Source organism: Ylistrum balloti, unplaced genomic scaffold (assembly GCF_031769215.1).
Source record: "Ylistrum balloti isolate Yb309-2 unplaced genomic scaffold, AGI_CSIRO_Ybal_v1 Utg369764, whole genome shotgun sequence".
NCBI lineage: Eukaryota > Metazoa > Mollusca > Bivalvia > Pectinida > Pectinidae > Ylistrum > Ylistrum balloti.
In genome coordinates, this window is record NW_026781961.1 from 1,510,866 (window position 1) to 1,524,899 (window position 14,034).

Consider the following 14,034-nt stretch of genomic DNA (forward strand, 5'->3'; position numbering starts at 1 on the left):
ATACCAGATACTACCGGACATACAAGATACTACTGGGCATACCAGATACTACCGGACATACCAGATACTACCGGACTTACCAGACATGAACGGACATACCAGATACTATCGGACATACCAGACATGAACGGACATACAAGATACTACTGGGCATACCAGATACTACCAGACACTATCGGACATACCAGACATGAACGGACATACCAGATACTACCGGACATACAAGATACTACTGGGCATACCAGATACTAACGGACATACCAGATACTACCGGACATAACAGATACTACCGGACATACAAGATACTACTGGGCATACCAGATACTAACGGACATACCAGATACTAACGGACATACCAAATACTATCGGACATACCATATACTACCGGACAAACCAGACATAAACGAACATACCAGACACTACCGGACATACCAGATACTACTGGACATACCAGATACATGTACTACCGGACATACCAGACACGAACGGACATACCAGACACTACCGGATATACCAGATACTATCGGACATAACAGACATGAACGGACATACCAGATGCTACCTGACATACCAGATACTACCGGACATACCAGATACTACCGGACATAACAAGATACTACTGGGCATACCAGATACTACCGGACATACCAGATACTACCGAACTTACCAGACATGAACAGACATACCAGATACTACCGGACATACCAGATACTATCGGACATACCAGATACTACTAGACATACCAGATACTACTGGACATACCAGATACTACAAGTTACTAAAGAAGTCCACATTCTTCTGGAAATACCACTTTAACATTTTGGATTAATGTACACCATTAGAATTTTTTGCGCATAAACGAAATATCATATTCGACTCAAACTTTCAGCATCAAAGTGAACACAAAAACATTCTATTGGAAATAACATATATACACTGTACCTAAAACTCAACTGGAAATGATGACAGAAACCCAAATTCGATGCGCTAACGGAACTACTGCATTTCACAACAAGAGGCCCACGGTCGTCTGACTATAAAGTCCTATATATGAAAGAGGCTAAATAGGCCTGCAATTAAATGTTTAACTATATTGAACTCAACACTTTACAGGGAAGACATCGTTGGTTCATAAAAACATTTTCTCCAAACCTGAAATCATATTCCTAATACATGCTTCTACAAAAATGCCATTACTACGAGCCTACTGCTAGTGTTAAAAAACCTCAACTTACTTAACCCTAGAGATATTGAATAAAGGTCAAGGTCAATTTTATTAACAAATCGGTAGCCCTTCATCCAAAAATCTTGCAGAACCAATATACAGCCTGCACCTTTTGTTATTGAGAAGCTGTTTGAAGATTGACTTAAGTAACCTTTAAAATGAGGAAATGCCAATAATTGATAAACCTTCAATCCAGCATGCCACAGACAAAATATCAGCACCCTAGGCGTTTGGTTAATGAGAAGTCGTTTAAATATTTAGACATATCTCATTTGAATGGAAAGTAAAATTTCTGTGTTCTGTGAACACAGAGATACCTGTAAAAGTACAAGGAAAATGTCCAGGTACGTAATGTAACGGACCAGACAGGCAAACTAACGAGCATCAAACACGTCCTACTTCATATCGCGCAAAGAAATATATTTCTCAATGAAATCACTATGGCGACCATAAATCTTAACCACAATTTTCATCAACCTGCATATTTTGAAACCCTGTGTGACGAGTTTCATAGAGACATTTTTTGTATCAATTAATCTTCATCCATCTTCAAAACTTACAACAAGGAAACAAAGCATCTCACAATGAAACAAGATGTGAGCAAAATATCATGTATCATCCTTCTTCAGTATAATAGGGGTCGCAATCGCTCAGGCAGTAAAACCTTGTATTATGCGACCTCAAGTGAAATTCAAGGAGACAAAAAGTTAGTGGTGCGCTCCCTAACAGGCATTTACTTCATGTTGATTATAACGGAAATATTAAACAATACCAGAATCAGATAAAGATACGAGAATACCTACAACAGTCCACTTGTCAAAAAGAAAAGTCTGCATTCAAAAAAACAAAAATATAAAATATCGAAAACAAATGTGCATTCTGGTGGAAATAAATGGAAAACTATGAGCAACCGGGTAAAGTTCATAAACTATATTACCGATGTGTTTCACCGAAACACTGAATGATACCAAAATATTACATGCTTATGGAAATACTACATACCCATCCCGCCTAATATTGTCCTAAAATCATCAGACCAGTAAATCAAACCTGCAACAAGAAAGAAGAATATTCTGCAATTTATTTATGGGGTGAACTTTAAAAAACCATAAAACATATGCGTCTTCATTTCTATGTCACGATGGTTCAGAGAATGTAGTCGCGGAATTAACAACCTTAAGTACAGATCCGAGGTTAGTGATTTGATCCCAATCTGGCGTAATGCATATGTGTATTACATCTGATAGCTTAATAATACTGGAACGTAAATATCCTAACGGAAGCACTACATACCACGAGAAAATCTTGTTCCTGCCATTTCAAATTCATCCATGTCTTCCATAGATTCTGTAGAGACACTTTCTTCCAAAGAAATCTTTCCAAAATTGTCAGCTGAAATTTTTTGTTGATGTTTGCAAACTGATACAATTTACAACAAAGAAATAGTATAATCCATAACTCAATGATGTTATGAATTTCAAAACAATAAAACTTGTCCATCTCCATCACTATGTAGAATCGCGACTGCTTAGAAAATAGGAGCCTCGCACTCCGTGACCTCGGGTAAAGAGGAGAGCCAGTATTAAGTGCTCTATCACGATGCATCAGTGGTTTTATGTGCATTTAACCAGAAATAATAACCAGACCATTCCTGCATGTCAACATATCAAAATCATAAATAATACCAATATGATGCTTGCTGCCGTACTACATACCACTAAAATCGCAGCTAGATGTTAGCTCATTTTCATCGATGTCTTCCATAATTCCTGGAGACGCCTCTTTATCCAAAGGAAACAGTTCCGATGTGCCACCTTAAATAGCAACAATCATTTCCTGATTATTATATTGAACATTTACAACAAAGAATATTCCCTAACTCAATTATGATATAATCATTAAAACTATATGTGTCTACCTTCATCACAATTCAGTTGCTCAGTTGGTAGAATATTGGACTTCACAAACTGAAGTTATAAACGAAATACCATTTATCACAACAAAACTCTGCATTCAACCAGAAACATTAACGGAAATAGTTATATTTCAAAAGTATGTGTTCCGGTGGAATAAGCGGAAACGTTGGAACTAACGCTACTAACATCATCGATACTGTATCACCAATGTATTTCACCGGAAATAGATGATACCAGAATATGATATGCTTACAGAAATACTAATATTATGATAGAAGGTCCCAATAAAGTATTTAAGGGGTCTCAAGCACTGAATTTGATTCACTGTAAATTATCTTAGTATGACCAATGTACACGCCACATTTCATCATCCTTGTTTAGATGAAAGCAAAGTTATGCTATATACAAAAAGTGTACATAAAATTTCAACAAAGGGCACTAACTCCATAATTAAGGGCTCGCAGACCATGACTTTTGAAAATTGTCAACAACTTTTAGGAAAATGGCAAAAACATTGTACTTAACAAGTTAACTGCATGCCGTCTTTTGCATCAACTAGTGTATACCGGTACACCATATTTCAATAGCCTAGTTTAAATGCACGTATTTAGGTTATGCCTGGCACCCAAAATTTTGAATAAAGGGCGACCCTATTATTGGTATACTGTACATCGCCTTAGTATGACCAATGCATCCACCAAGATTCATGATCCTTGCTAAACTGTGGACAAAGTTATGCTCCGGAAACGAAAGGACGGACGGACAGATGGACAAAGCGACGACGATATTCTCCCCTGAAGTTCTTCTGGGAGCAAACAACTGTTCCTGTCCCTATTGATAATATCAATTTGATATAATCTTCAACGAAGAAATAGTATATACAGTAACTCAATTATGGTATGAACTTAAAAAGTCTAAAACATGTCCATTTACACCACTATGCGGTAACGCGATTGTTCAGAAGATAAGATGACAAGACTTCAGGTGAAGATCTTATAAGATCCAAGATAAGTGGCTTAATCCCTATTGGGCATTTGGTTTATGTTCATTATACCTGCCACTTCCAATCTTGTAAGGTCCTGAACGTCACGACGGCGAACTGAAATCACAAAAAGCTTTTCATGATAATTTCAACATTTTGATATATCTACATGGTCACATCCTCAAGTTAATGATGACATGATGCACAAGTGCCTGTTTACAAGACAATTCGTCGTACTTTGCAACATATAAAGATCCCACGTTGGTGGTTTTATACTGGGAGTGCTAGATGTGCTTAGTGACACAAGCTTATGGAAATACTTCCTTACCGAAATAACCTTCCCAGAAATATGAGTTATTGTCTTTTATAAATCCACGTGACACATCCTTCGCTGTTATATGGCCATCCTGGTCCACCTCAAGAGGTAAAACCCTGTAAAGTACAGGTCCATACACACATGCCTTTGATTCTGTTTTGTTGGTGTATGAACCATGTGCTTCCATCTCTCTCGGTAAAGAAGCCTGGAAAACATTGCATTACATTTCATACCAAACATCAGTTAACTTTAGGAATAAACTAGTTTTAATAGGAAACATCCCTTTTATATCTCATCGAATTGTACATAAGCATGTAATTTATGGCCTTTAACTTGATTAATGTTATTCGGAATATGATCAAATATTAGAAAAGACTACAGTAAAGCCAGCATAGACACAAACCATTCGGTTTTTACAGCTTTTTACATTAACCAATACTTACCAATTTCATAAGCAATGCGTTGTTCTTATTACACCTGTACAATGAATAAGAGAATAATAATATTTCGTCAAGCATACCAAACCATCTATTTTGGATTCCAATGATTTCTTGAGGTGGCCTTCAATATGTCGTTCTGTTTCCTCTGTGGCTATACCAATTGTAGGATCATCCGGCATTTCGGCTGATACAATTGAATTGATGATGCAGGGAATAAATTGACTTAACATCTTTTCCTGGATGTACTCCGATTCCATGTTCAGTTTCCTTGTTAAAGGAAACAGCAATGCTGATATATTGAAATGTTAAACAGAGTGTTTCAAATAACGGAACTATAACATTGGCACATTGCATATACAATTTCTGAAAGGTTTAATAGAGTATTAAGGACAGAGAAACCGTTTCATTGGTACATATACAATTTCTCAAAGGCTCAAAAAATTTTAAGGATGTTTATCGCTTTGATAAGTGTTACAGGATTGACCCAAAACTGATATCGTCTGGATATCAATGAAATATATGCTATTGCCATTCGTTCACTCCTTTTTGCATTCCTCCATGTCATTACAATATTTAAACGTAGTCTGGTATAAATTACGGCATTCCTAAACCTGAAGATAATGACACGCTTGATTTACAATTCTGTCCGTGTTATCACGTGTTTGCAGGGTCATCTGCTATACGACTGAAAACAAGTGAGCAGTAAATAAAATGGTGTATTGGAGCTTTATTTGTTGTTATAACTAAAATGGTGTAGAATATACCTGCAATGTTAGCCCGGGTAATCGAACATGTTAAGAGGATCTGAATTTTTTCCGTTTAATATGTGATCTATGAAATGAATCCAATATTTTTTATCTTTTAATTTTAACAAGTCATTGACGAGATGAATTAAACAGAAAGGTATGATGAATTCCATAAATCGCATTTCAAATTGAAATTTACGTAAGATAATTAATAAACCTAATAGTAGTAAGCTAGAACCATTCCATTCTCAATCAGGGTTCCTATTATACTTTTCCTATTACACCTATTACACTCAATCAGGAGGGAAAGTTAACGGAGTATCACAATCCATAATTATCATAAGAGGTGAAAATTGCGAAAAAAAAGTGTAACCTATGCCGATTTCAGGAAAAGGACGCGACACATCTTGAAGACTGGATGATGTTGATATATACTGCCAGATAATTGTAGGATATTTAATTTTTTCAGAGAACATCGCATTCTGAAGAGATCTGCTTTATATATCATGATCTACCCTGACCAAACAGAATATCAGCAATTTTGATGGCCAATATCTTATCATAATTTCTCTATTACAATAGCGATTATTAAGTTTATAGATAAATCATATGTATTGGCGCACTTTTCATAACTAATCTACGAACCCTTTTTATCTCAAACAAGTCCAATACTTTCAAGTTAAGTGTTAAATTGACCAATCACTGCTCACTCTAGAACAAGGAACAAGAATACTCCAACTTGCAAATAAAATTTGAAGAAAAAAAATCACGATGTTGTGGTTTCAGCAGAAATACAATTGTATATCATTACACTGATCTGAGTTGTTTTTCCAGCTCACTCCTTACTAGCGATGTAATTCTTAACTCTCTTATAGGATTGCTCCTTTTTATTGTATCAGTGGCGCTGGCCCCTACACCATCAACATCAATACTGGCATGTATCATTTTCTCCCAGATCGTCTGTGATAATGGCTCAGTCCTGCTCTTCGTTTGGAAGTGGAAATTTTGATTTTCGCATTCTTCAAGAAATTCAACTAACTGTAAAGAGAATCAATCAAGTGAACAGAACAGACAACAATTCACTTAATAAACATGTGAGGACATTAATCAACATATTTTATTTATATATAAAAATGGTTTGCAAGGCATTGCCAAATTTTTAAAACTAAACAGATAAATAACAAAAATAAAGAATAAATCAGATAAAATGAAACCATCAAAACGTCCTTGACTTCCACATTGAGAAAAGACCTCGTTTTGAGCAACGTATATTATTAAGGTTCTTAGACAAATCTCTTCACATTTACATTACCCTTTCCAACGCCAGAATCATTTTCCGTATATAGATAGTACTCACATTTTCGTCTGTTTTAACAGAAATATATTTCTCCCATAGAACCTTTATAATAAAACTTCGGGGTCGTTTCCAGACGAAATTTCCAAGTCTGGTATCGGTGTCCAATAGCGAGATGGTTTGCCATCCTTTATTACGATACTCATCTTCTTCAAGAATTAGCTTTCCTAATTTTTGCCGGCTGGCCATCTACAAAACAATGAAATATATCGTAATTTCTACATTTCCAATAACATCATGAAATGAAGTGTTAACTGATATGCTTTATCCTGTTAAAAGAAAAGGTGTTTTATTATACTTTTTTCTTTGGGATAAGCAATGCAATGTTTATCACAATCACACTGATGATCATGGTAGTCTCAGCAATGAAGAACGTTATGGTTGCGATTTGCGATACAAGAAATTGATAATTGTGTTCCCCCATTTTTGTATTATTTGAATAACTACCAGTGATGTTTCTTTTTCATCTGATTCATCAATTGATCGATAATGTCTATTAAAGTTTTTGACGTATTGCACAATATACAAACAGTACTTTTTGTTCCTGTAAACACCCGAGGAAAGTAAAACAGTAAAGTGTCACTTTGTATTGGGATTTGCATCCTTTAACTTGCTGCAATAAAAAATGTTATCGTTTACGAAGGCTGTGAACTTTAACAATATTGTGTAAATGTACATAAACCATCATTTATTATTACAATTATCCTCTTTATTGCCTTCAAAATGAAGGGTACAAAATATATCAAGTATGTAATACGAAACATGCAGAACATATATACACGATTATATAATAGACAATACAAGTATACCTTCCATACACGTGTGTACATATTCAGCATCATATTATAGTTCGCGATAGTCTCCGTAAACGATTCATTTTATTGTAATGAGACTATGAACGCATAGTATGTAGCATAGAAACACTACAATACACATATTAATTGAATCTATGAAATCAACCTTGTACTTTTTGTTAGAGTACACGCATAATACGTAGTATAGATACATTACATTATATTGTGACTATGACGTCACATTTGTAGTTAAAATTATGTATTGGTGTATCTAGAGTACACGCATAATACGTAATATACATATATTATAATGACACTATGAAATCAACGTTGTAAATAAATTTATATCTATGGAATACACATCATGGGTAGCATAGATTCATTGCGGCTTCAATTTTGAAAAGATAATGTGGCCGAGTGGTTATTACGACAATATTACCGATAATACAACTTCCGACAGTTTTTCTATAGCTTCTACTGAAATTAACCTGAATTCATCCACATCTTCATTGTCCATCAAGTAAAACTGCGTTAGTTCATTATCTGACACGGAATGAAGATACACACTAAACAAAACACCTGTATCACTAATATTAGCTATTGAACACCACAACTGATATCGTAGAACAACGTTGTGGATACATTTTAATATATGGGTTAATGCGTCTCGATACATATTTCCACATTTGTGACATAAATCTGTACATTCGTTAAAATTAGAAACAACAATTTTCGTAATATAATATATGATTGCTTGTAAACTGGGTATTTCATTGCAAGCATCCATAATATATGCGGCTCTAGTTTATATATATATATATATATACAAGTTTAAACCTGTTAAATTCACTATCGCCCTGCATTCTCTCTTCATTCTCGTTTTTCTCAGCACAGATGTCCTAACTACATTTTTTCCCATTACAGTTTAGAAGGAAAAGAATAGACGTTTTGAGTACTTATCAATTTTTTTTTTTAAATCGTATAAAATTTTTATTTTGTTTTCGCATCCATTCAGTATTCATGATACAGTCTCGTTATAAATATACTATATGTTAAGGTATTTTTGTTTAAGTGACCAAATCTTCCAAACAGTTTCTTTGTATTTATATAACCCTCTATGGGTGTCTATCCAATTAGTCCACAACACGTCAGTTCGGATGTGTTATCAAATCCCTGAATTTCAGATACATTAAATCTATGTGCTCTCTCTAACATCAGCGCTTCACTCCTAGATAAATCCCAAAGCTGACAACTACAGAGTGCTGACGTATACATTTTGTTTGATAAGTTTACCAGTAGTTACTGGGTTTGCTGCAGTAGGGTATGCGCCACTCTTATCTAAACACGCTGTACCACGTTTTAACTGACTGCATGCACGTCTTGTTCGTTCATGCGAATGAAATCTTCAGTTTAACATAATACCCACATTGACAACATTTTCAACTTCAGGTATAACTTTATGGTATCAATAGAAAACTGTTTGGAATTTTTTAAAAAATGTTTTAACCAAAACACGTTATTTTACTTTTGACAGACGAAATCAAAAGCCTCAATTTTTACTATAAATCTCACACATCTTTAACATACATTCTAGATCATGACGTCTATTACTTATGTGTCGTATGTCGGCAGCTTAAGTAGGTACATTTTTCTCTGATGTTGCCTACCATTGACCCTTTACCACACTTTCGATAGGTATAAATCTAGACTGTATACCACTGAACACTACTTCTGACCCCAGTGTATATTCCCTTAAACAGGTTCCATACTTAAACCAACCTCATTAAGTTTGAATAGCAGTCCAGCGTACCACACCGTATCGAAGGCCTTGTTACTATCTATAAAAGTGACGTACACATTTTCACTATCCTATTTATCCATCGGTTCTGAAATTATCTGGAGTGCATCACACGCACATTGGATCTCTCCAAAAAGCTCCCCATCGACACCTCGGACGCAATGTGACTGTTAATGCCATATACACGTAAAAGCGACAAATTATCCGCTTCTCCAGACTTTCATACTCTATAACACCGTTTAAACAAAACTGGTCCCTGTTCCCCAAAGCATGCATAGTTCGATATAAATCAATTCCACGCGTTATATCATAGACTTTCACTTTTTCATATAATTTGTTTCCAATAATTGTAGTGTTCTTTTCCCCCCAAATTTCTAACCAAGCAATATCTCATTACTATCTCACGTTGTTTTTACTATTAGTCTTACATATGCAAACCTTCCCCCTCGAGTCTGGTGCGCTTCAGAAATATTTCAGGGTAGACTGAATATCTAAGTGTACAAACAGCTTCTTCCGAGAACTGTACAGTTTCCATTAATTCTTATTGTCTGCCCACACACCAGTCAATGTGTTACGTTCGAAAAATGTTATCGCAATTGAACGAGAATGACGAAGACATGTTTTAAAGAAATGGCATTGAAGTATGTGGTGTCTGTGTGTATCGTGTGGTGTATCTGCTAGCCTAACAGGGGCGCAGCTAGCCCAGCAGAAAAGAGTAAGCCCAGACGAGGGGTCTGAATTTCATGATTTCAAAGATGTTTTGAATCGTTTTCTGAGAGTTTTTTTATTTATTTAACAACAAATTTCAACCCCTGATATTTATTTCAACCTTAGTTTTGTAATTTTGTCTGACATACTTCATGCACAGATTTTTTTTTTATATAAGCCCGGGTTTTTTCTGTCTATGGAAGCTACGCCCCTGCCTAATAGCGGAAGCCCTAGTTCCTGTGTCGTGGTAATGATTCAAGAGTGTAAACCAGAATATCTGTGTATGTTGAATCATTGTACAAATTTGAGACCGATACTCTTCCTCGTGTGTTACTGTATTATGTAAGAGTGTAAATATGAAGATCAGCAAGCTATGTCTAGGTCAGATCGTTGTATACACGTGAGATGAATTACAGAATACTCTAGCTCATGTGGTTCAGTGATTTGTTCATCTCATTTTTTCGTCGACTGTCTTGTTCACTATCGTAAACAGACTTATTGGACAAAAGTAAAGATTGTCACATAAATTTATACGTTTCATTGAATGATAGATAATGCATTAGAGATATAAAACTCTAGTTTATGAACATACCTTTTAAAAGTAATTAAAAAGTTGTAAAAATCATCGAAAATCAGTATCCGTCAGTTTCCCACTGAGCGCGTCCATACTAGATAGCGCGCGCTATGACGTCACGGTACACAGTAACATTCTGCACGCTATATGCCGGAATTTGGCACTCGGACCCCAGATGAATACAGAGACAGTCGCGACCTACACATCTTCATCAAAGTGAGATTTTGATATTAGTTTTGTATTAGAATATTTTATTAGAATGCGTTCATATGTCATTTATTATTAATAGTCGATAGTTGTTTCATCAATATATAATTTTTCAGACTGTAAATACATGGTCAGTGTTTGTTAAGCTGAATTTTGGCGAGGGTGAAGAAAGACAAAACAGGCCTCTGGCTGCCCTGAGCCAAAGTAAAGCTTATATTTTACTGGCCATGTATTCTATTTATTCTACAACACTGAATGAAAATCAGACTATCAAAACTTCAACAGTTTGTCGTTCAATCTTTCGTTAGGCTGACGTTGCCTGACGTTTTACTAAATTCTGCCTGATGATGAACACCTAAATAGCGAAGCTGCTCCACACCGAAATATAGTTCTAAACTTCAACGAATTTGGCAGCGATTTCGTTCATTTTTCGTATAAAAATGTTCATTAACACTTGTAAGATCGCTTGTTTCAATAGTTATTTATGTTGTAAATCGTGATGTACTAGTCACAAAACGTGCGGATCTAGAGATCACTTCATAAAGATAAATTAATTTGCATCAAAAGGCAAAATCTTATGGAATGTGAAATATAACATTGAAGACAAACAATAAAATACCCACTTTGAAACAGTTCCATTCAAGCGTACCGTGTAAGATTTCCCAACCCGCAAGAAATATTTCAGTGGGTTCAGCAACTCTATCAACAGTGAGTGTGTCCTCCGATGGCCCCAGTAACAGCGATTTTGATTTCAATTTCTACATATCTTAACACATGCACAGATGGCATACTGAGATATGCAATACATATAGAGTATAGAGTGCGCATGCGTGGCAGAGGGAATAAAGTCAATCGGGAATCCTCGGCACTATCCCCAAGCGAGAAAACCTCGCTTGCCGAAAGTGCCGAGGGTTCCCGACTGGGAATAAAGTATCATAGATGTAATGTACTTTAATAAACTAATATTTAACCAGGGGAATTTCGATAATAATATTTCTTAACAAAGGTACATAATCCCTTTTTTATGGCGCCTTTTTAGAGAACATGATATCCTTTAATGACAACACACTATGTCTAATAGTTAATCGAATATTCAAATGTAAAATGATACTCATCATCAATGTCCCTTTTATTGAAGTTTTGGCAGATGCGTTCTTAACTTGGTATATTTCTTCAACTTCCAATTGCGAAAGGTAAATGATTATTTTTAATCTAAATTTACAAAGGGTTAAAGCATCGTTTTTGATAGAATATTTAAGTAATTTTCAAAAACAATTTCGTCCTTAAAAACCCTATAAATGGTAGATTTTGGAGAGCTTTGGCATGTTTCTGTCCAGGTTTGTGTGACTTGATCAGTTAATGTAGGTTTTGTTTTTGAAAGAAGCCATTTTTGACAAATAGGATTTATGTTTAACATATAATGGTAAGTTATCAAAACTTATCGATTTCAATAATTAGCGGATGTCAATCGAGCTCTCGATATACCATTAAATAAGGAGTAGAGGATTTCAGGAAGTTTACAAAACTTTAAAGCATTCTTTCTATGACAGTGTTATTAGAAAAAAAAAACATACTCTACAACCAATAATACTGATGTCACTATTTCATCAATTAGTCCATTTGACACTGTATTGTCAGACTATGTAATCCACATGTTTTAACACCTCGTACATGTTTTTTGTTCCTTTAAGTGCATGTTTTCTTTTAGCTCTCATAAAATTTCTGGACTTAATGAATAAAATACCAAGATAATTACATTCCTTTACTATATCTAAGGCGTTTCCATAGAAATTGAATCTTACATGACCTGGCTTCCTCTGTCGATTGAACATCATTACATTTAAATTTGATATATTAACCTTCAAATTCAATTCATTGCAATAAATTCTGAAGTTATTAAATATTTCGGAGATCATCTGCACTTTCTGCTTCAGTGTGATCTGCATTTAAAAGACAGAATAATTTTAAATCCAAACTTGTCTTCCAATAATTAGGATATTATATTACGGCAGTTAACATTCTTAGTTGATAAGAAACCTCGTATATCATCAGGGCCTGATATCATTAAGAAAAAGGGAGAAAAGAAAAGACGACATACTTTCACCTTGTCTTAACCCGTTACACATTTGAAGAAGTTTGAGGTTTCTTCATTATTTACTATTTTGGACTTAATTTCGCTACACATTTCAACAAAGATTTTTCATGGAATTATGTATATGTAGTTTCACTTTCAAGGGAGGTAACTCTTCCATGAAACTTTGACGTTGAATCACATAGCTAATCGATACGCTTAATCGCCCAACGAACTGTTCAAGTTTAGTAGTGATTGACAGGTTCGCGCGACAGGTATTACGACACAGGTAGGCATAGGTTAAAAATCAGTGCTCAGTCATGCGGAAAAAGTACTCACGACCTTGGGACACCTTGGTATTGAAGTTCGATATATCACCATAAATTCGGAAGATTTCCTAATTTTAGGTGGATGAAATACTGTTTGATGTTATATCTCACAGTGAAAAAGTCCCTTCATTGCAAGTTTCATAACTCTTACACTCGAATCTTCGATTTAACACCGGAGCGATGTTAGGTTCGACCTCCGTATCCAACCCATGCGCAAAACACGACAAAGCTTGGCGTCCTACTAATGTCAGGAATTCCTGCCAATGAATGGCAGGAAAGTCAGGAAATGGCAGGAATGCATGTTAGTGGATTAAGTTTGTGTTTTATGAATTAAAATAAACAATTCTAAGTTAATTAAAGTATTTTACATGTTATTTTAATGTTTTACAGATTTTATTATATTTTAGATTGCACTTTGAGAACTAATGTGCAAGTCGTGATAAGTAGGCCTACTACTATAGTAAGTAATGGCGGCCGTCGATATTCATGGTAATATCGACACTTTATTGAAATGATTTTTGATGATCAAATATTTGAATTGATGTCAATGCAGGTGATCCTAGGAAGATGATAT

General features: G+C 35.1%; 1 protein-coding gene across 1 annotated transcript; it reads right to left on the bottom strand.

The window, feature by feature from the left end:
- Positions 1–6,296: 6,296 nt before the first annotated feature.
- On the bottom strand, positions 6,297–13,559 carry LOC132543793 (uncharacterized). Its single transcript, XM_060207316.1, has 3 exons — positions 13,471–13,559; positions 6,983–7,168; positions 6,297–6,663 (listed from the first exon to the last, which is right to left on the bottom strand). The coding sequence occupies exons 1-3, from the start codon at positions 13,510–13,512 to the stop codon at positions 6,433–6,435; spliced, it is 459 nt and encodes a 152-aa protein (XP_060063299.1). The 5' UTR covers positions 13,513–13,559; the 3' UTR covers positions 6,297–6,432.
- Between the last annotated feature and the right edge of the window lie 475 nt (positions 13,560–14,034).